This window comes from Schistocerca serialis, chromosome 7, assembly GCF_023864345.2.
Source record: "Schistocerca serialis cubense isolate TAMUIC-IGC-003099 chromosome 7, iqSchSeri2.2, whole genome shotgun sequence".
Lineage (NCBI taxonomy): Eukaryota > Metazoa > Arthropoda > Insecta > Orthoptera > Acrididae > Schistocerca > Schistocerca serialis.
The window spans coordinates 25,498,817-25,522,685 of NC_064644.1; the positions used below are offsets into that span (position 1 = coordinate 25,498,817).

The window sequence follows — 23,869 nt, forward strand, 5'->3', positions numbered from 1 at the left end:
AGAGAATACCCCCGGTAGGGTCAAGAAAAAAAATCCGATACACTGCACGGTTTCCGAGCTATTTAGCACTGAATCAGTTTTAATTGCACGCGATAACAATTGGTAACGGACCAACATGTGTTAGTCCCTGAGTTTTTAGTTCTTGAAATGTTCATTACTAGTTAAAATGTGCCTTTTTTCTGAAGTGATAAATTTAGGCTGGGTGAGCAAACGCTACATTCGTTCGGTTTGGGGAAACCGATTGAGGAGCACGTTTGGCGACCCTGTCTGACAGGCTGCTTGAATTTTCGGTCCCGACAACCTGATTGGCTAAGAACTCGGAAAATGTGCAGGGGATGGACTTTTTTTTTTCCTTGGGAATTATTTCTGAGCACAATCTCCTTTGCAACGTCCTTAGAAGCTTTTCAAACTGTTTCTGACCACCCTGTGCATTCCTGTGTAAGCCGATACTAAAACCAATGTTCAGAGTATGAGGAGTGTGGCTGTAGTTTACCACCGTTGCTGAGTCGAGCAAGTTGTGGGACTCGGCGGGTATTGTGGAAGGAACTCGGGCGCTGATTGGTGGGCCGGCTTGCTTGTTGTGAACAGGTGGACGAGAAGCACGACCCGCTGAGCGCCCACCTGTTCAACCTCAGCGGGCCGCGGTGGCGAGCGTTGCGCACCAAACTGACGCCGACGTTCACCTCGGGCAAGATGCGGCTCATGTTCCCGCTGATGGAGGCGTGCGCGCGCGAGATGGTCGCCGTGCTGCAGCCGCTCGCCGAGGGCCGCCAGGAGGTCGAGATCAAGGAGTGGAACGCCAGGTTCACCACCGACGTCATCGGCACCTGCGCTTTCGGCATCCAGTGCAACTCACTGCGCGATCCCGAGTCCGAGTTCCGGAAGATGGGGCGCAGCATCTTCACCTCGCCCATACGAACACTCTTCAATTTTGTACTGGTAACGTACAAATGCTCGTTAATGAGATCAACATTACTAACAACCGAGTCTGTTTTATATTTCCTAATATAAGTCCTAAACATTGAAATATCTTATTTTAGTCTGCTTACTACACCCCTTTCTCTGCTAGCCCCTATCGTTGTTAATCACAAGCAGGTGCTTCACCTGTGAGCAGCAACATGGTTCCATACCGAGCGGAGACACTTCTGCGTCAACTCGGGATAACTGTTGGGAAACTTGTGTAGTGTCTTCGAGGGTAGTGAAATGTAATTAGAGCCCAGTTACTTATCCATAATATTTAAACCTGGTCGTTCTTCCACACTAGGATCGGCCGTTTCACATTCAGCTGCGCGTAGCATTCTACACTGAAACGCCAAAGAAATTAGTGCAACTGCCTAATACTGTGTAGGGCTCCCGAGAGCACCCAGAAGTGCGCCTACAAGACGTGGCATGGGCTCGACTAATGTTGAAGTAGTGCTGGAGGGAATTGGCACCATGAATCCTGCAGGGCTGTCCACAAATTCGTAACAGTACTGGATGGTGGAGATCTCTTCTGAACAGCAAGTTGCAAGGTGTCCGAGATACGCTCAATAAAGTTCATATTAGCCGAATTTGGCCGCTAGCGGATGTGTTTAATCTCAGAAGAGCCACTCTGCAGCAATTCTGGACGTACGGGGTGTTGCATTGCCCTGCTGGAATTGCCCAAGTCCGTCGCAATGCCCAATGGACATGAATGGATGCTGGAGATCAGACAGGATGCTGACGTACGTGTCGCCTGACGCAGTCGTATCTAGACGTATCAGGGGTCTCATATCACTCCAACTGCACATTCCCCATACCGTTACAGAGCGTCCACCGGCTTGAACAGTCCCCTGCTGACATACAGTGTCCATGGACTCATGAGGTTGTCATCATACCCGTGTACATGTCCATCCGATCGATACAATTTGTAACGAGACTCGTCAGATCAGGCAACATGTTTCCAGTGATCAACAGTCCAAAGTCGGTGTTGACGGGCCTGGCAGCGATGTCGGAGATTTGATGCTGTTGTTGTTGTTGTTGTGGTCTTCAGTCCTGAGACTGGTTTGATGTAGCTCTCCATGCTACTCTATCCAATGCAAGCTTCTTCATATCCCAGTACCTACTGCAACCTACATCCTTCTGAATCTGCTTAGTGTATTCATCTCTTGGTCTCCCTCTACGATTTTTACCCTCCACGCTGCCCTCCAATACTAAATTGGTGATCCCTTGATGCCTCAGAACATGTCCTACCAATCGATCCCTTCTTCTAGTCAAGTTGTGCCACAAACTTCTCTTCTCCCCAATTCTATTCAATACCTCCTCCTTCTTGTCCAAACTATTTATCGTCCATGTTTCACTTACCTACATGGCTACACTTCATACAAATACTTTCAGAAACGACTTCCTGACACTTAAATCCATACTCGATGTTAACAAATTTCCCTTCATCAGGAACGCTTTCCTTGCCATTGCCAGTCTACATTTTATATCCTCTCTTCTTCGACCATCATCAGTTATTTTCCTCCCAAAATAGCAAAACTCCTTTACTACTTTAAGTGTCTCATTTCCTAATCTAATTCCCTCAGCATCACTCGATTTGATTCGACTACATTCCATTATCCTCGTTTTGCTTTTGTTGATGTTCATCTTATATCCTCCTTTCTAGACACTGTCCATTCCATTCAACTGCTCTTCCAAGTCCTTTGCTGTCTCTGACAGAATTACAATGTCATCGGCTAAACTTAAAGTTTTTATTTCTTCTCCATGGATTTTAATACCTTCTCCGAATTTTTCTTTGGTTTCCTTTACTGTCTGCTCAATGTACAGATTGAATAACATCAGGGATAGGCTACAACTCTGTCTCACTCCCTTCCCAACCTCTGCTCCCTTTTCATGACCCTCGACTCTTATAACTGCCATCTGGTTTCTGTACAAACTGTAAATAGCCTTTAGCTCCCTGTATTTTACCCCTGACACCTTCAGAATTTGAAAGAGAGTATTCCAGTCGACATTGTCGAAAACTTTCTCAAAGTCTACAAATGCTAGAAACGTAGGTTTACCTTTTCTTAATTTAGCTTCTAAGATAAGTCGTAGGGTCAGTATTGCCTCACGTGTTCCAATATTTCTACGGAATCCTAACTGATCTTCCCAGAGGTCAGTTTCTACTAGTTTTTCCATTCGTTTGTAAAGAATTCGCGTTAGTATTTTGCAGCCGTGACTTATTATATTCACGGTACACTCGCGAAATGGTCGTACGGAGATGCTACCTTGGAGATGCTGCGTCCCATCGGTCCTGTGACGACTATAACACCACATTTAAACTCTCTTACACCTTGATAACCTCCCTTTGTAGCAGCAGTAACCGATCTAGACACTTTTTGTCTTATATAGGCGTGGCCGACCGCAGCGCCTTTTTACATATGTATGTATTTGAGTACGCATGCCTCCACTAGTTGTGTTTGGCGCTTCAGTGTATCTCACGTCTGATGTTAACAACTAGCGCCCAATCTCACAACTGACAGCTTCTTACAAAATTCTTACAAAATTGTATTTTCAAGAGTAGCTTACTTTCGGCCATAATGGCTACGTTTATGAACCCTGACTGTATTTAATAATTATTTATTTACTGTTTCTGCTACTAGTCACTTTTTAATTTTTTGTTTCATATTTAATCTAACATAAGACAACGCGTTTCGAACACATTCTGCTCATCTTCAGGCGTTTATACGTACATATAGAGAAATGTTACTTAAAAATAAACCGTCTTAATCTAGATTAAGCTCGAACTCTTTGTCCATTCTTTGTTATTGTAGTGGCTGGTGTGGCATTTGGGGGGAGGGAGGCATTGGATAGCCAGAAGTCGATGTCAGTGATATCTTCTGCTGGTTCTTTTCCCTTGGGGTTGACTATGTATTATATCACAGCCATAGAATGTAGACAGTTTTTCATCAGTTGTGTGTTGCGAAAATAGCGTGAAAGGCTTTTTCATGACAGTTAATCACTTACGACTTCATCACCTTGCAGCTTCACTTGCATCACCGGTGTGATGGAGGAGCTGTTGAGTAATTTTACACTACTGCACATTGTATTTTGTCACTGATTTCCGACGTCATTAGCAATACTTTTCGAAAAGACAGAAGTAAAAATTAGCTTCAGCACCAAAAACAACCTAAGTGGGAAGCTTACTCACAATATAAAACCACCAGATACAATTCTTGATGCAGCTGGCATTTAAAAAATTACCTGGAGCCAATGTAATAAATATTATATCGGGCAAACACGCAGAAATTTCACAACTCGATTCAAAGAACATTTAGACTGCTAGAGACTTGGTAAACGTAACAAATCAACTGTCGCAATTCACATAAAAGACACAGGTCACCCTTTGAAATACGAAGACAGCCTTTTTAACAAATTCAGTAGCCTACATAATATATTCAATTCACCCTAGAACAGGAAGACAACAACACCATACCTTTTCTTGACTTAAAAATAACAAAACAGAACCAAAAGGTACCTTTCAATGTTTACAGAAATCCTACTGGCACTGACACCACTTAACCAAATTCCTCTACACATCTCTTCTCCCTCAAAAAGCTGCTTATAGATCAATGCTGTACAGAGCACACAAATTTCCACTTCACAATACAGAACTCCAACAGGAAATGGAAACCACAAGATATACCGAAATAACAATGGATATGTTCTTCTCTAATTAATACCATGCCAACACAGACAGGAAATAAACTGGACAAACAACATCAAACTACACTCACAACTGACAGTGCCTCAGAAGTTAAATATGTAAAAATACCATATCTTGGAATAACATCCCACAAATTAGCAAGATTATTCAAAAACACAAAAGTAAAAATCAGCTTCAGTGCCAACAACAACCGAAGTAGGAAACTTATTCACAATGTAAAACCACCAGATACAAGTCTTGATGCATCTGTCATTTACAAAATTAAATGCAACCAATGTAATACATATTATACCGGCCAAACAAGCAGAAATTACAGAACTTGATTCAAAGGACATTTAGACTGCTACAGACTTGATAAATCTAACAAATGAGCAGTAGCAACTCACATAAAAAACACAGGCTAATCTTTGATAATCGAACATAACCTCGAAATTTTACACAAAATAGGAAAAAGTAAAGGATTGGATATCATGGAAGAAATTGAAATTTTCAGACATAATACAAAGCATGGAGATAACATTGTTAATGAGATATCCGAATTCAAAAACTCAAAATTCTTCAGTAGTCTTAAGTCACTTTTAACTAAATAGATTCAAGATGTGTCAGTGTAAATAATAACTACAAATCCACCAGAATATCAATGCAAGACCTTGATGATCGATACTGACACAAATGCTACAAGTCCGCCTTCTTGTGTTACGGGCTTAATGTCTACATGTATGTAGAAGCAATTTGTACAGTGAATTACGTCGCAAATCAGTGACAAAATACTATCCGCTATTGTGAAATGTTACTCAACAACTCTGCCATTACACCATTGATGCAAGTGAAGCTGCAAGGTGACGAAATCGTCATATAAAAGCCTTTCACGCTGTTTTCAGAACACAAAACTGATGCAAAAGTATCTGCATCCTGTACAGGTCGTTATATAATACATAGTAAACCACAAGGGAAAAAAACCAGCAGAAAACATCACTGACATGGATTTATGGGCATCCACTGTCCCCCTCACTCCCCCCCCCCCCACCAATGACACACCAGTCACTACATTAACAAAGAATAGACAAAGAGTTCTAGGTTAATCTAGTTTAAGACATTTATTTTTAAGTAACATGTCTCTGTATGTATGTATAAACGCCTGAAGATGAGCAGAACATGTTCGAAACGCATTGTATTATGTTAGATTAAACACAAAACAAGAAATGGGTAAGGGACTGGTAACAGAAGTTGCAGATAAATTAAGCTTCACATATAGTACTAACAAAATATCAATTTGATTTACAGAAAGACTCGTCAATAGAAAGTAATATATCTAATTTCACTGATCAAATATTAAATGCTCTGAATGATGGAACATCACCTATTGGGATATTTTGTGTTCTCTCTAAGGCATTTGATGGAGTGAATCATGAAATTCTTCTAGTTAAGCTGAAATATTGTGGTTTGAGTGGGACAGTGCAATAATGATTTAATTCATATTCAACTGGAAGGATGCATAAGGTTGAAAGTAACAGTAGAGGTAGCCTCCAAAAATCAGTAGAGTCCTCTAACTTGGGATGTATCATGAACGGCGTACCCCAGGTTCAATCTTGGGTCCCTTATTGCTCTTGATATGCATTATTGATTTTCCACTCTATATTCACGAAGATGCAAAGCTAGTTCCTTTTGCTAATTGTACAAGTATAGTAATCACAACCCTCAAACAAGAATCAGGCGAGGAAATTGTAGATAATGTCTTTCAGAAAATTATAGAGTGGTTCTCTGCAAATGGACTCTCATCAAATTTTGAGAAAGCACCGTTCATGTAATTCTGTACAGTAAATGTTATAACACCATTGATAAATATAGACAATGAATAGAAGTCTGTTGCTACGGCAAAATATTCAAAACTTCTAGGTGTGTGCACTTATGAGAAATTGAATTGGAAGAAATGCATTGATGATCTACTGAAACGGTTACGTTCAGTTATTTATGCTATTAGGGTTATTGCAAATTTTAGTGATTAAAAATATCAGCAAGTTAATCTACTATGCCTGTTTTCATTCACTGCTTTCATATGGCATGGTATTTTGGTGTAATTCATCATTAAGAGAAATGTATTGATTGCACAAGAGCACGTAATCGGAATAATAGCTGGAGGTCACCTTGCAGATTCTTATTTAAGGAACTCGGGGTATTCACAGTGCCTTCGCAATACACATATTCACTTATGAAAATTGTTATTAATAACCAGTCCCAACTCAAAAATAATAGCGAAGAGTATAACTACAATATTAGAGGAAAGAAATTTCTTCACTGTTGCGGGTTAAATCTGAGTTGGGCACTGAAAGGGGTGAATTATGCTACTACAAAACCCTTCGTTCATTTGCCAAATAGATTTACAAATCTGACAGGGAGACAAGCAACATTTAAAAACGAATTAAAAGAATTTTTGAATGACAACTCCTTCTACTTAACAGATGAAAAAAACAATGTCTAATAAAAGCTTAGGTTAAACTGTCAAATTGCACATCATTATGGAATGTCGTATTCATTATCTATGGAACAAGTATTAGTGTAGTATAATATAAAAATGTAACGTTCGTCGAGTCAGCACAAAGGTTGAGCGCCCAGGAGAAGATGTCAGCGAATCTGGCGCCGCGGCCAACAGCCGGCAAGCTAGCGCAACCATTGCGGGCTGACTGCTGGAGTGTCCATGATCCCACTCCGAATTCTACGATAAGTGTTGATGATCCATCAGCAATGTAACTGGTGTCGACAGTCATGTGGTCGGTTGATGTCCTCCCTACCCAAGGTTCGTTTCAGCACCCGAAGGCGCCTGAGTTTTCAACATGAATGTGAGCCGCAAAAGGCCCTGTTGCTGGATTCCAAGCTCAAGTCTGGTACTGGAAGCACTCTACAATGTGGTGTTGCCGGAAGACAGTCAGTTCCTCCGTCAGTAGATGAGTAGATGGTAGGCGGCGAGCAGCATGAAGTTCATCAAGTAAAGGCCATCATGTTCGGCTGCTTCATAGACTGTACTGGAACATCTAGGATATAAATCCACAACAGTATCAGAATCATACAATCGAGTGCTATTACTGTAAATGGCGACGATCCCACTGATCAACTCATGGCGAGAGCTGGAGTGTTTAAATGGAGCTAGGGCGAGAAAGTGAGGCTATGCTCTATTCTTAGAGACCGAATGTGCCCTCCTTATTCTGACTTTCTTTTTTTTTTCTTTTTTTCTTTTTGAGTCATCAGTCTTGTGACTGGTTTGATACGGCCCGCCATGAATTCCTCTCCTGTGCCAACCACTTTATCACCGAGTAGCACTTGCAACCTGCGTCTTCAATTATTTGCTGCACTTATTCCAATCTCTGTGTTCCTCTACAATTTTTGCCTCTGCATCTCCCTCTAGCACCATGGAAGTCGTTGTATGACGTCATAACAGGTGTCCTATCGTCCTGTCCCTTCTCCTTATCAGTGTTTTCCACATATTCCTTTACTCTCAGATTCTGCACAGAACCTCCGCATTCCTTACCTTATCAGTCCTCCTCGTTTCCAACATTCGTCTGTAGCACCACATCTCAAATGCTTCGATTCTCTTCTGTTCCGGTTGTCCCATAGACCACGTTTCGCTACCATACAATGTTGTCCTCCGAACGTACGTTCTCAGAAATTTGTTCCACAAGTTAAAGCCTACGTTTGATACTAGTACACTTCTATTGGCCAGGAATGCCCCTTTGGCCACTGTTAGTTTGCTTTTGATATCCTCCTCGCTTATTAATATTGAAAAGTATCGTGTTTCCGAATATTCGAATATTAAATAGTGGTTAATTCCAAAATTGAGCGCAGTATCTTTCTAGCTCTGATTTTTCTGATTCCAGATATATCTACTTCCACAATGAGAACGAGTTAGTTTCCTGTAATTCGATAAAAAAAAAAAAGATACTGCTTAGCAAGTTTCGGTGAGCTCTGTGAATCCTTGCGTTGTGTGATTTTCCTCTCGCTTATGCTAACAATGTATGTGTACGTAAAACCAAATTTTGATTCTTAAGCAGTTTTGTACGAGCAAGCAGTTATGTAGGCAGCCCTTGAGTCAATCAGCTTCAAAAACAGCCAAATTCTTACCGTCTCTATGCCTTTGTAATTCAGCCCTGGGACAGTTATCAAAATGTGCAGTTACTTTATGTGAGTCGATAGATAACATCTGTGTCGTCACCATCATTCAGTCAGTATCAAATTTCGTGTCCAACCATTTGCGTGTACAGTTACTGTATTGAAATAGCTACACAAATTGAATATCTACTATGTGCAATGACCATGTAATCAACGTCAGCTTCATGTTGTTTATTAATCAGAACTTGGCAATATAAGTGCACAGTAAATGTGCGTTTTTGTCAATGCCTGAACATTCGTATGGTAAATGATGATCTGTGATATATGTACTGACTACATTGGGGAATACAATCTGATTGTAGCTATAGTACTCGAGTCAATGAATGTGAAAAGACTATAACTTAACAGCTACAGAGTTTTGTTCTTCATTTAAATAATTGTAACAAAATCAGATTATAGCAGGAGACTTGGGAATGAAAAGAACCAGCACTGCTAGCCAGATCTGTAACCTTAGACGCTTCCAGATGTGATGGACACTGGAAGAATTGAGACAGAGGCAGACGAGAGAATGTCTAACGACGTATAAATAAATTGAATGACGGACTGATTCCACCTCCCCTCCCTCAGTGAAACGGTTTTGTCCGGTATTTTACGGGACAGAATAGTAAGGGGTGGTATGTTTCAGAAAAATTTTACGAAGTCGCACCTACATAGCCGCACACTAATTCAAGTCATGCCAGAGACAGAAGGGGAAGTAGGAAGCAAGTCAGTATCTCGCAAGTGGGTCAGGTTGATGACACTTTCTGCCGAGTAAGGCTATGCATTCAGCAAAAAGGACACTGTGACAGAGAGCGAAAGGAAACGAGGAAGGAAACGAGACAGGGATATTTTCTTGCTCGTAACGCATGTTGCAAGAAACTTAGCTCTTTCATACGAGCGCATAGCGAGTGTCCCAGACAGCAGATAACACACTGTTAAGTTTGAACATCTTGCACCATTTTACACTGACGAACGCTTTTTCCAGGTCAACAAATCCTATGGACGTGTCTTGATTTTTTTTTAGTCTTGCTTCCATTATCAACCGTAACGTCAGAATTGCCTCTCTGGTCCCTTCACCTTTCCTAAAGCCCAACTGATCGTTATCTAACACATCCTCAATTTTCTTCGCCATTCTTAAATAGGGGTAACCCATAGGTAGAGACGGGTAATACGCACTCTGTACAAGAGCGTTTAGGGAATAGTAAGAGTAAACAACCAAGAACTAAGTGCTTGGTTTGTAAAGGGCGTGAGACAGGGATGTAGTCTCCCGCCCCTACGGTTCAATATGTACGTCAAAGAAGCAGTGATGGAAATAAAAGAAAGGTTCAGCAGTGGAATTACAAATCAAGGTGAAAGGATATGAATGATACATTTCGCTGATGACATTGCCATCATGAGTGAAATCGAAGAAGTATTACATGATCTACTGAATGAAATGAACATTCTAAAGAGTACAAAATATGGACTAACTGTTGTGGATTGGCAAGAGAGCCAACCCGTATGAATAGAGGAAGCCGAAAGGCACGCGTTTAAGCTCACACAGGCTGGCGTGAGGTCTGGAACAGGACAAGGAAATTAGAACTTAGAAAAACGGACGCAGATGGGGGAATACTTAACTTTAATCCATTAATGTTGAACGTAGCTCTTGTCTGTACATTATTTACAATATCAATAATAACTGAACATGGCGCCTTGCTAGGTCGTAGCAAATGACGTAGCTGAAGGCTATGCTAACTATCGTCTCGGCAAATGAGAGCGTATTTTGTCAGTGAACCATCGCTAGCAAAGTCGGCTGTACAACTGGAGCGAGTGCTAGGAAGTCTCTCTATACCTGCCGTGTGGCGGCGCCCGGTCTGCAATCTCTGATAGTGGCGACACGCGGGTCCGACGTATACTAACGGACCGCGGCCGATTTAAAGGCTACCACCTAGCTAGTGTGGTGTCTGGCGGCGACACCACACTAACAGTAAATCGAAGAAAGACGAAAGTAATGAGAAATAGGAGAAATGGGAACAACGAGAAACTTAACATCAGGATTGATTGTCACGAAGTAGATGAAGTTAAGGGATTCTACTACCTAGGCAACAAAATAAGCTTGCTCGTACAAAACCGCTTAAGAATCACTTCTCATTGTGGAAGTAGATATACTCCTGGAAATGGAAAAAAGAACACATTGACACCGGTGTGTCAGACCCACCATACTTGCTCCGGACACTGCGAGAGGGCTGTACAAGCAATGATCACACGCACGGCACAGCGGACACACCAGGAACCGCGGTGTTGGCCGTCGAATGGCGCTAGCTGCGCAGCATTTGTGCACCGCCGCCGTCAGTGTCAGCCAGTTTGCCATGGCATACGGAGCTCCATCGCAGTCTTTAACACTGGTAGCATGCCGCGACAGTGTGGACGTGAACCGTATGTGCAGTTGACGGACTTTGAGCGAGGGCGTATAGTGGCCATGCGGGAGGCCGGGTGGAAGTACCGCCGAATTGCTCAACACGTGGGGCGTGAGGTCTCCACAGTACATCGATGTTGTCGCCAGTGGTCGGCGGAAGGTGCACGTGCCCGTCGACCTGGGACCGGACGGCAGCGACGCACGGATGCACGCCAAGACCGTAGGATCCTACGCAGTGCCGTAGGGGACCGCACCGCCACTTCCCAGCAAATTAGGGACACTGTTGCTCCTGGGGTATCGGCGAGGACCATTCGCAACCGTCTCCATGAAGCTGGCTACGGTCCCGCACACCGTTAGGCCGTCTTCCGCTCACGCCCCAACATCGTGCAGCCCGCCTCCAGTGGTGTCGCGACAGGCGTGAAAGGAGGGACGAATGGAGACGTGTCGTCTTCAGCGATGAGAGTCGCTTCTGCCATGGTGCCAATGATGATCGTATGCGTGTTTGGCGACGTGCAGGTGAGCGCCACAATCAGGACTGTATACGACCGAGGCACACAGGGCCAACACCCGGCATCATGGTGTGGGGAGCGATCTCCTACACTGGCCGTACACCACTGGTGATCGTCGAGGGGACACTGAATAGTGCACGGTACATCCAAACCGTCATCGAACCCATCGTTCTACCATTCCTAGACCGGAAAGGGAACTTGCTGTTCCAACAGGACAATGCACGTCCGCATGTATCCCGTGCCACCCAACGTGCTCTGGAAGGTGTAAGTCAACTACCCTGGCCAGCAAGATCTCCGGATCTGTCCCCCATTGAGCATGTTTGGGACTGGATGAAGCGTCGTCTCATGCGGTCTGCACGTCCAGCACGAACGCTGGTCCAACTGAGGCGCCAGGTGGAAATGGCATGGCAAGCCGTTCCACAGGACTACATCCAGCATCTCTATGATCGTCTCCATGGGAGAATAGCAGCCTGCATTGCTGCGAAAGGTGGATATACACTGTACTAGTACCGACATTGTGCATGCTCTGTTGCCTGTGTCTATGTGCCTTTGGTTCTGTCAGTGTGATCATGTGATGTATCTGACCCCAGGAATGTGTCAATAAAGTTTCCCCTTCCTGGGACAATGAATTCACGGTGTTCTTATTTCAATTTCCAGGAGTGTATTTCTGGAATCATAAAAATCAGAGCTATAAAGCTATTGCACTGAATTTCGGAAATAACCACTATTTAATATTCGAGTATTCTGGTACACGAGACTTTTCAATATGAATAATTTTTAAAATATGGAATTTTTGCGAGAAGTGAAACGTTTGTTGATAAGAAGCGAATGAGACCTTTTGAGTGAGCTGTATAAATTACAACCAAACATGTTTCTTCATTAGAAATTATATCCCACCGCTGTTGTTAAACATCTTAAATTAGGGATATTTCTTTATACAATTTATATTAAAGGAGAACTTACTCTACACTTATCATCATCAGTAATCGAAGAATTGATCCGTGAATACTAAAGGTTTATGAATCCCGGCTTATATAAGCATTTCGCAGTTTTGTGCAGTTGTTATATATGTTTTTTCCCACAAAACAGGATCAAGTAAAAGCAATAAAAAGTATATTGTTATTAGGAATAGTACAAAAAGAAGTAGAACATTTCCACCTTGCTCTATTACGAGGGGGGTTCAATTAGTAATGCAACATTTTTTTTTTCTGAAAGCGTATTGGTTTTATTTACATACCAATACACCATATAAATCCCCACTCTTTCGGCTACAGCACCATTTTTCTTCGTAACCTCCGTTTAGTGCGACGCCTTATGCCATTTTTCTGGGAGGGCCTATATGCCCACATGGTAGCACTACTGGTCGCCGACAGAGCCGACATTGTGTTGTATCTATAACGTCGTCATTAATCACTTACCGAGCGAGGTGGCGCAGTGGTTAGCACACTTGACTCGCCTTCGGGAGGACGACGGTTCCAAATCCGTCACCAGCCATCCTGATTTAGGTTCTCCTGATTTCTATAAATCGTTTCAGGCACATGCCAGGATGGTACCTTTGAAAGGATACGGCAGGTTACCTTCCCAATCCATCCTTAATCCGAGCCGGTGCTCCATCCTCGTTGTTCAAATGGGACTTAACTTCTGAGGTCATCAGTCCCCTAGAACTTAGAGCTACATAAACCTTAGTAACCTAAGGACATCACGCACATCCATGCCCGAGGCAGGATTCGAACCTGCGACCGTAGCGGTCGCGGAGTTCCAGACTGTAGCGCCTAGAACCGCTCGGCGACTCCGGCCGGTGTCCTCGTTGTCGACGGGACATTAAACACTAATCCCCTCCTCTTCATCCACGTAGTGCATCCCTGCATCCCGCGGAGTGCATCCTCCTTTGGGCCAGACAGATGGAAGCCGGAAGATCCGGGTTGTTAGGTGAATGACGAAGAACACACCAGTGAAGTTTCGTAAGCGCCTCTCGAGTGCGTAGTCCCGTGTGAGGCCCTGCATTGTCATAGAGAAGGACAAGTTCGTTTGCATTTCTTTTTTTTTTCTTTTTTGCGACGAATACGCTGAAGATGTTTGTTCTTAACACAGCTGTCTGCGGCCGGATATGTTTGCACGACTATGTTGCGATGATGACAGACGCCTCACCCGACGACTCGAAGTGCTTTTGTTCACTACTAGGATTCACCCCCCCCCCCCCCCAAAAAAAACACTCAGTGACAGCTCTCTGTTTGGAAAGCACCTCTGTTACAGTCGCAACTTTGAAGGCTACCTACAGCGTTGCCACCTATCAGAACTTCATGAAACTATAGCGGCTAAAGCGAGAATATTCTGCTTTGGCGCGCCCCCGCTTTTTTTAAAAACCTGAAATTGGTGAGATCAACAAGGTATTGGATTACTTATTGAACGCCCCTCGTACAAGCATGGCGGTATCGTTGCTACAAACTAATAATTTGTGGATTGTGATGAAAAACAGGAATGTCATCACAATGTACTTGTCAAAAACACTGTCAACATTACGGAAATACACTTCTTAAGGGAACGAAGACAATTAATTCAGTAGTAAGAGATATTAAGGCCACTCCACACACAGAGAGGTGTAAGCACCGGCTGACTGACTTGGCAAGCTACAGTATCTACTCTGTCTGTCCATCTCCTGCTCCCTGTTATCCTCGCCCATCTCCTCTTCCCCTCACGCTATCTGTCCATCTCCTCCTCATCCTTTCTCTCTTCACGCTGTCACGCTTATCGCAATAATAGCTACATGGTTTACCCCTACATTATTTCTTTCCAGACTGTAACTAATCTTTGCTTGAAATCGTTTCAGGGTTTCAGGAGACATTTTTACCCTTGGCTTTGCCCACGTAAGCACATGAAAATATATTTCGCAAGTATTTAACATATTTCAAACGAATTTCGCCCTGGAATTTCATTACCGCTCACCTCTATGTTTATGACATCGTATCTCCTAAACTATGTGCTCTACAGCGATATAATTTTTCGGGTACACCCAGTCGTGCTGTCTGCGAAAAGTAATTGAGTTAGAAGTAAAGAAGGCAAAAATTAAAATGTTGTACACGATGCGGCACGTTCTCATGCATTTCGGTATTTAACCTCACATCTCTTAAGCTGTGTGTCACGCAGTGATATATTTGAGTAGGTACAAAAATAGTTCGAATTGCTCTGAGCACTGTGGGACTTAACATCTGAGGTCATCAGTCCCCTAGAACTTAGAGCAACTTAAACATAACTAACTTAAGGACATCACACACATCCATGCCTGAGACAGGATTCGAACTTGCGACCTTAGCAGCAGCGCGGTTCCGGACTGAAGCGGCTAGAACCGCTCGGCCACCGCTGCCGGCTGAGTAGGTACATCCAGCGACCGTATGCGATATGTGTTAGTAGCAACGAAGTAATAAAGTTAAATGTCTGGCAAGATGTAACAGTTTTTAATGAATATCATTGTTTACGTGTCGTAGAATTTTACAATTTTTCAGTTGCGTTCAGTGATATACGTAAATACCATCTGCAAAATGTGTCGCGAATACAAATAGCAATAAAGAAGTAATAAATTAAAACGTCATGCTTCGTGCGACAGTTTTACTACATGAACTGCCGGAGTGTAATAAGCCATAAACTATTTTCATTTTTTGTTTGTGTAAAGTTTGTTGAAAGTCTCTAAGTACTGTCATACTCAAACACCGGATGACTAAATTATGGCCATTCGCATGCCGTGGGCATTTCCACCACCATCCCTTCTACAGGAGCCGGCCGGAGTGGCCGAGCGGTTAAAGGCGCTACAGTCTGGAACCGCACGACCGCTACCGTCGCAGGTTCGAATCCTGCCTCGGGCATGGATGTGTGTGATGTCCTTAGGTTAGTTAGGTTTAAGTAGTTCTAAGTTCTAGGGGACTGATGACCACAGCAGTTGAGTCCCATAGTGCTCAGAGCCATTTGAACCATTTTTTAACCTTCGACCGGTGGGTTGTTTATACCCTAACAGTGGTTCTTTACAGACGGTAAGTGATATGTGTACCAAGTCTGGCTGAAATTCGTCCAGTGTTTTAGGAAGACATGGAGATCATACACACATACATACATATAAATGTAAATCAATTTTTATAGCCATAGGCTACTCTGCTTTTTCACAACCCTCCCCAACCACGTTGATAGGTAGGTGGTTCTTACCCCCATAACGATGATTTACAGACAGTAAATGAGATGCATCCCAAATTCCGTTGAAATCTGTGTAGTGGTCTAGGAGGTCATGTGGAACGTACAAACACAGGTATGCACGTACATTCATTTTTACAAGTAGTGTGGATTAAGTTTCGCATCCTCTGTCGTACCCACTATACTATGAAGCTACTGTTTAAAGCATGACCTGCAAACCGCAAGAGCACAAAAGCAATGCGTCACACGCGACTGGTACGGGCAGCAACTGTGTCATGACCAGCAGCTGTGTTCTGCCCTGGGGACCATCAGCAGGTGGAGGTCGAGGTGACAGCGGAGTGGGACGCTGTGACACGACGTCGTGACACGGCGACCAGCAGCTTCGTCCTCCTGTGCTGCGTGTGAGTGAGGGCTGATAAACTCATTTTCAGTCTTTCTTAAGTTTACGTTCCTTTTCGCGTTGTGCTTCGTTTCACTGACTAACGCTTCTTGAATACGTTCCTTTTGCCGCCAAAGCAATTCCTGGTTTTCCAAGACCAGTATGAGGCTGCAACAAAAAAACTGTCGCATTATCTCTGGACACAGGATGTATTTCCCAGATGTTGTCCAGACATAGATACTATCCAGTGTCCATTTCCCCAAACTTGTATTTCAACACTTGACGGTTCCAGAAGGCGTACCAGGTCATTAAACGCTCCTTCAAGTTGCTATGTTGGCCCTATGACCATTTTTCTACATTTCAAACAAGTACTTTCACTGAAGATTGTGAATCACTTTAAGTTATATTCAATGTTAGGCATCTTTTTGTTTTTCATAAAAGCTCCTCTTGCTTTGGAAGTTTACAATTTACCGTTTCCTTTATCTCAGCTCCTAGCATTTCTTTTGCTTCCCACATACCGAAACTGGTCTACTACTTTCAGCATCTCTTTTCCTAATCTTATTCCTTCTGTATTACCTGATTTTATTAGATTACACATACTCATTTCCTATTTTTCTCTTCTTCTACTTTTGACAATGTTTTTCTTACAACTACTTTTCAAGACGCTACCCATTCCATCCATTCTGTTCATATGACTTCTCAAGCCCACTGCAATCTTCCACAGGATTACAGTGTCGTAACTGTCCGCCCCCGGTAGCTGAGTGGTCGCCGGCTACTACTTCCCGCGGTCTCGATGGTACAAGTCAATGGGAGGCTTGTCGGACCGATTCATATACGCCGCTCTGTGCGTCAAGGATGCCCTATGTCTACTTTACTATATGCCATTGCACTTGAGCCCCTCATCACTGGACTTACCTCTAGACTGCAGGGCCTCACTTTGCGTGACTACACCTTTCACTGTAGGGCTTATGCGGACGATCTCCTCTTTCTCACCTGCTCCTCCACGGAACTCAATGACGCCATCCAATGGATCCACCAGTATGGACGTCTTTCTGGTAGCTTTCTTAATGTCTGTAAATCGACTATGATGCACATTGGGCGCGGCCTCCCGGCTATGGTGCCGACCCCACTCCCAGTCAGTGCCACCCTTCGTTACTTGGGTATCGAATTTACGAGCTCCACACACCGCACAGTGGCCCTGGCTTACCGGCGGCTTTTGCAGTTGATTCGGCACCATGTCCGCGGTCGAGTGCACCGTAACTTAAACCAACTCCAACGTGTGTGCTATGTCAACATGTATGTCGCCCCTGAACTGGTACACGTCGCCCAGACCCTCCCAATGCCGTTACGCCTTGGCCGCCGCATCCAATCAGCCTTTGGATATTTCGTGTCAGCAGGGGCACTTTTCAAAGTCCGCTACAACACTCTAACACTGCCTCCTGCAAAAGGTGGCCTCGGACTCGTCAACGTGCGGGCACGATCTTCTGCACTCTTTGTCCACACTCTGTTGCGGCACTGGCGGGGGCCGGTCCCGTCCTTAACACGCAGTCTCTTAGATATCCTCCGACCAGCTTCCCTCGATCCACCGATCAATGTGGCACCTATTTCTCCATTATTGTACCACGTCGCCAATTGTTTCATAGAACTCAGCTACGTTCGGGCCGATCTTCCAGTCACCCGTCCTCCTCGTACGAAAGATTATTATCGTTTGTTTATGCTGTCCAACCCTTGCGACCCCATGGTGCTACAGTATCCTGATATTAACTGCCGCACGGTTTGGGGGTGTGTGCATGCACCTTTTTTACCGTCGTCTGTGACTGCACTCTGGTATGTTATAGTCTATGGAAAATTCCCGACTAATAGTCGACTTTATCGCATAGGGCTGGCCACCTCCCCACTCTACCCTGACTGTCAGCTCGAAGACACCGACGAGGACCGTCTTACGTGCCCCCTGAAACAAAACGTACGGCTCCTCATCCAACGAATCGTGGGCTTTTATCTCCGTGCCCCGCCAACGACGGTAACCCCGGATTTCCTGTTGTTGCCCCAGACATTTCACTACCCTCTTGCTAAGCACCATGCCCTAACCATGCCCTAATCTGGTTTCGAGGACAGGCTTTAGAATACCCCTCTTTCAGAGTGGTCCGCATACAGTCGTTGACTTCTGGTACAAAGTTGTGACCGCGCATAGCACCCTCACCCGAAAACTGTCTTACCGGCAAATCTTTGCCGGTTATCTCCGCAGCGTCTTTCTTGATCCCCCTCAAAGTTGGGGTGTACCATGCCTACCTGTCACATGATGCAATACCCTTATCCACGTTCTCATGCATAGACCAAAAAAAAATAAAAAATAAAAAAATAAGAATAAAAATAAAAATAAAAAAAAGGAAGACAGAATATGTTTTATTTTGTTGTATTTAATGTTTTTCTTTTTAATTTTTTTTTTGTTTAACTAACAGTGATTTGTATATGTTTAAATGGTACCTTTAAGAACTCTTGCATGGTGAATGTATATGTACTTTTAGTTTGTTCAATACAAATTATTAAAAAAAAGAAAACAGGATGTGTTATATTTTGTTGTATTTAATGTTATTCTAATAATCTGTTTACCTAACACTCATTTGTATATGTGTAAATGGTACCTTGAAGAACTCTTGCATAGTGAATATATATGTACTTTTAGTTTGTTAAATACAAATTATAAAAAGAAAAGTGGTCAGCGCGATGGACTGTGAATCCTAAGGGCCCGGGTTCGATTCCCGGCTGGGTCGTAGATTTCTCTCCGCACAGGGACTGGGTGTTGTCCTAATCATCATCATTTCATCCCCACCGACGCGCAAGTCGCCGAAGTGGCGTCAGATCGGAAGACCTGCACCAGGCGAGCGGTCTAGCCGACGGGAGGCCCTCGTCTCACGCCATTATAATTAGTGTCATAACCAAAATTTAAATTTTTATTTCTCGAGCTACAAAGAATAAATGGTATTTACAAAAGTGCAGACTAAACCCACTCACACGGAAGTTGACTGGGACACGAACGCACGGCTTGCTCAACTTTCACAACTCTCTACGTAACTAAGCTCTTCTCCCAGGTGTATTTGCAAAGGTATCAAATCATTGACTCATCGATTTCTCGGAAACGGTAAGGTTTCGGGCCTGATACTTAGAAAGCAAACTCCCTTATTATCGAGTGTTCCGAGAACTGATCTGGTCCTAAGCGAATCACATATCACAACTTCTAGCCCCGATTATTTTTCTTTCTTTTTTCGAGAACGGAAGCTCTTTAACATGAGTTACTTTCGAGCGTTCCCAACTAGGATGGTAAAGTTGGTTGAAATTGATAATCGCATGTTTCTGTGTTCTGTTACTCGTGTCGTTATTCTTCTCGCTTTCTTTCCTGTGGTGTTAGTAGTTGTAGCAGTTGAAAAGGCTAAATACGATGAGTGGGAATTTCAAACTCTACATAAGATATGTAATTCATCGGAGTAGAGTCTCGCTTGTTCATTATGAGCAGTTCATGGCTTTCGTCGCATCGTTCCTTCACTACTCAGATTTCCGGTATCATTATTCAACCTGCATTTAACGTAAATGTTTTGTTACTGCTCAGGAGCATTTCGACAGAAAAGAAACATTAGAGGAAGGAAACAGCAATCGTTCATACTGTTTTTGTAACGATATAAGTTGGTTTTAGTTCTAGTCCCGAGAATTCCTTGTACATAGACATATAATTTTTATTATTTAATTCATAGATGTATTTTTTCAGCATCTTTAATAAATATTTGAAAATAAAATGCAGTCGTCAGTCGCATATATATTTTTATTTCGCTTTACCCGTCTCAGCAGTTTATTTTGTCATCTTTAGAAGCCTACCAAATTGGGCGTATCATAAATCATTAGCCCTTGGCCATTTATTTTGTGTAAAGAACAAGAAGTGTATTTCAAGGGCTCATTGAGTACTGGTTTATCAGATGTTTTTATCAGATCTTCTTCTCTAACACGTCCAAAATTATAGTACTGTAAGTGATTATCGTGAACACAGACTGACAGATCGATAATTTACAGTAAATGAATCACATCTATGTATATGTCAAGCTGTTGATGCAGCAGAAATATGCATATACAAAAAGATATAACAAGGTATGTCGTTCTAATGTATAAAAGGAAAGGGAAAAGTTTCGCATTTTATAAGAGATAAGAGATGCTATACAATTAAAATAGTGTCTGTTTTTCAGTGCAAACTGTTCATTCAACAAATCCTTTTGATTTAGGTAGGAATATTTATATGTTTAATATTCTCCTGCAAGGTTCACTTTATAGCCCTTGACACCAATAGGCAAAATTTTCGAACCAAGCAAGGATGGAGGAAGAAGAAGCTCTTTCTCGATTTTCAGATGTTCTGCAAAAGTTGTATATGAATACCCACAGTCTCTGTTGAGCAAGCTGGTCTTAAATGCCCTTGAGGTCTGTTCTGTATAAAAACTAGGATACACTTTATGTTTTATGTATACCAGATCTGAGAAATTTGGCAGTGGTGGCTTTCTTATTATGTACAAAGATATACTTGGCGACGTTATTTGGTGGTAAAGGACACAGTTCTGTCGTATTTCTTAAACAAATGAACTAGCTGATATGAATTGTCACGTAGAAATACGAATGTAGTGTTTTTCTTAACAGTCTTGACATCTTATAGACCAATACTGTGGTGTCACCGCCAGACACCATACTTGCTAGGTGGTAGCCTTTAAATCGGCCGCGGTCCGTTAGTATACGTCGGACCCGCGTGTCGCCACTATCAGTGATTGCAGACCGAGCACCGCCACACGGCATCTCTAGAGAGACTTCCTAGCACTCGCCCCAGTTGTACAGCCGACTTTGCTAGAGATGGTTCACTGACAAATTACGCTCTCATTTGCCGAGACGATAGTTAGCATAGCCTTCAGCTACGTCATTTGCTACGACCTAGCACGGCGACATTATCATTTGCTATTTATCTTGTGATGCATGTACCGTCAGACCGATGTTCACCAATTATGGATTAAAGTTAAGTATTTCAGAAGCTACGTACTTTTCTTGGTAGTATAATTACTTTACCTGTTCCAGACCTCACGCTAGCCTGCGTGAGCTTAAACGCGTTCCTTTAGGCTTCCTCAAAACCCCGTGAATTGGCTCCTGACAATTCACAACAAATACTAAGTAAGTTTCTGTAATAAACGTCTTACACTTTGCATAAATAACTAACCAAGGTCTAATGACTCGTAATATCCCTAATTTTGTAGGCTTCTACCGGCAAATCGGTTCTCTGTATATTACATAAACAGAGGCCACTTAATCACGAGCCAGACTGCTCATGTGTTAATAGTGTGGCTCAATGCAAAATTTCTTCTTCACTGATATTTCGTAAAACAGTCGTGTTATTCTGTATCCATCGTGGATAAAGTAATAGGAGTCTCATTCTTTATCGACTCACCTCTGTGGGTCGTTCTGAGCGCCCTACAGGGGAATTGGTGAACGTTCCTTCAGAGTCTGACACAATAACAATTTACGTTGTGTTGCAGGTGCGCACTGGTTACCTCCTGCACATAAAATTCCTGAGTCCCGAGGCTGAGCGCTTCTTCATGGGTGTCGTGCGTGAGACAGTGGACTACCGCAAGAAGAACAGCGTGAAGAGAAACGACTTCGTCAACCTGCTGCTGCAGCTGCAGGAGAAGGGTCACGTCGACCCCGACCACGACAGTCCGGACAAGGGCAAGAAAGCTGCTCACTCCCCGGACATCGACTTCCGTAAGTACGCACAAGCCATCAACAAGTCGCTCTGCCTCCAGGAGGTTGATTTTTTTTGTTACGAAATTGGTTAATTGAAATACTCTGCTTTAAATTCTTGAGTTATCAGGGATTATGGCCGTCTACCAGTTGCACATAATTCAGGCTGCAGTTGTAAAAGTCGATTACAAGAGAGGGAACTAGTAGTTGAGGATTCTGTAAGACAGACTACAAGCTCATACTCATTCTTATTGACTCTACACCACAGACTTCACTATGTAACATAAATCTGAACACGATACCCTAAACTGTTCCAATCAGGAACAACTGCCAAGATGAGAAACATGGAAGTATATATCCTCGGTGTAACAACGCAGCTTAAATCACTTAATAAGGGCAAGGCCTCCGGTCCAGATTGTATACCAGTCAGGTTCCTCTCAGAGTGTGCTGAGAAAATAGCTCCATATTTAGCACTTATATACAACCACTCGCTTACAGAAAGATACGTACCTAAAGACTGGAAAATTACTCAAGTCACATCAATACCCAAAAAGGGAAGTAGGTGTGATCCGCTGAATTACAGGCCTATATCACTAACTTCGATTTGCAGTAGGGTTTTAGAATATATACTGTATTCGAACGTTATGAAGTACCTCGAAGAAAACGATTTATTGACATATAGTCAGCACGGATTCAGAAAATATTGTTCTTGTGAAAAACAACTAGCTCTTTATACTCATGAAGTAATAAGTGCTATCGACAGGGGATGTCAAATTGATTCCATATTTTTAGATTTCCAGAAGGCTTTCGACACCGTTCCTCACAAGCGTCTTCTAATCAAACTGCCTGCCTACGGAGTATCGCCTCCTGATTTCCTGTGAGAAGGGTCAAAGTTCGCAGTAATAGACGGAAGGTCATCGAGTAAAACAGAAGTAACATCCGGCGTTCCCCAAGGAAGTGTATAGGCCCTCTATTGTTCCTGATCTATACTAACGACACAGGAGACAATCAGAGTAGCCGTCTTAGATTGTTTGCAGATGATGCTGTCATTTACCGTCTTGTAAAGTCATCATATGGGCAAAACGACTTGCAAAATGATTATATAAGATATCTGTATGGTGCGAAAAGTGGCAATTGAGCCTGAATAAAGAAAAGTGTGAAGGTATTCACATGAGTACTAAAAGAAATCAGCTAGATTTAGATTACACGGTAAGTCAAACAAATCTAAAGGCTGTAAATTCAGCTAATTACTTAGGGATTACAATTACAACTAACCTAAACTGGAACGATCACATAGATAATATTGTGGGTAGAGCAAACCAAAGACTGCGGTTGTTTGGCAGAACACTTAGAAGGTGCAACAGGTCTACCAAAGAGACTGCTTACACTACGCTTGTCCGCCCTATTCTGAAGTACTGCTGTGCGGTGTGGGATTCGCATGAGGTGGGACTGACGGATGACATCGAAAAAGTAAAAAGAAGGGCAGCTCGTTTTGTATAATCGCGAAATATGGGAGATAGTGTCACAGACATGATACGTGAATTGGAGTGGCAATCATTAAAACAAAGGCGTTTTTCGTTGCGACGGGATCTTCTCATGAAATTTCAATCACCAGTTTTGTCCTCCGATTGCGAAAACATTCTGTTGGCACACACCTACATAGGGAGAAATGATTATCGCTATAAAATAAGAGAAATCAGGGCTCGCACGGAAAAATTGAAGTGTTCGTTTTTCCCGCATACCGTTCGAGAGTGGAACGGTAGAGAGACAGCATGAAGGTGGTTAATTGAGCCCTCTGCCAGGCACTTTATTGTGAATAGCAGAGTAATCACGTAGATGTAGATGTA

The 23,869-nt window shown here is 43.0% G+C and overlaps 1 protein-coding gene across 1 annotated transcript in view; it reads left to right on the forward strand.

Annotated features, from left to right (window-relative positions):
* LOC126412597 (probable cytochrome P450 6a13) overlaps window positions 1-23,869 on the forward strand; it is a 62,408-nt gene that overhangs the window by 15,715 nt on the left and 22,824 nt on the right. Inside the window, exons 3-4 of the mRNA XM_050082260.1 lie at window positions 589-939; window positions 21,818-22,043. Coding sequence (XP_049938217.1) covers window positions 589-939; window positions 21,818-22,043 — 577 coding nt within the window. The remainder of the gene's footprint in view (window positions 1-588; window positions 940-21,817; window positions 22,044-23,869) is intronic.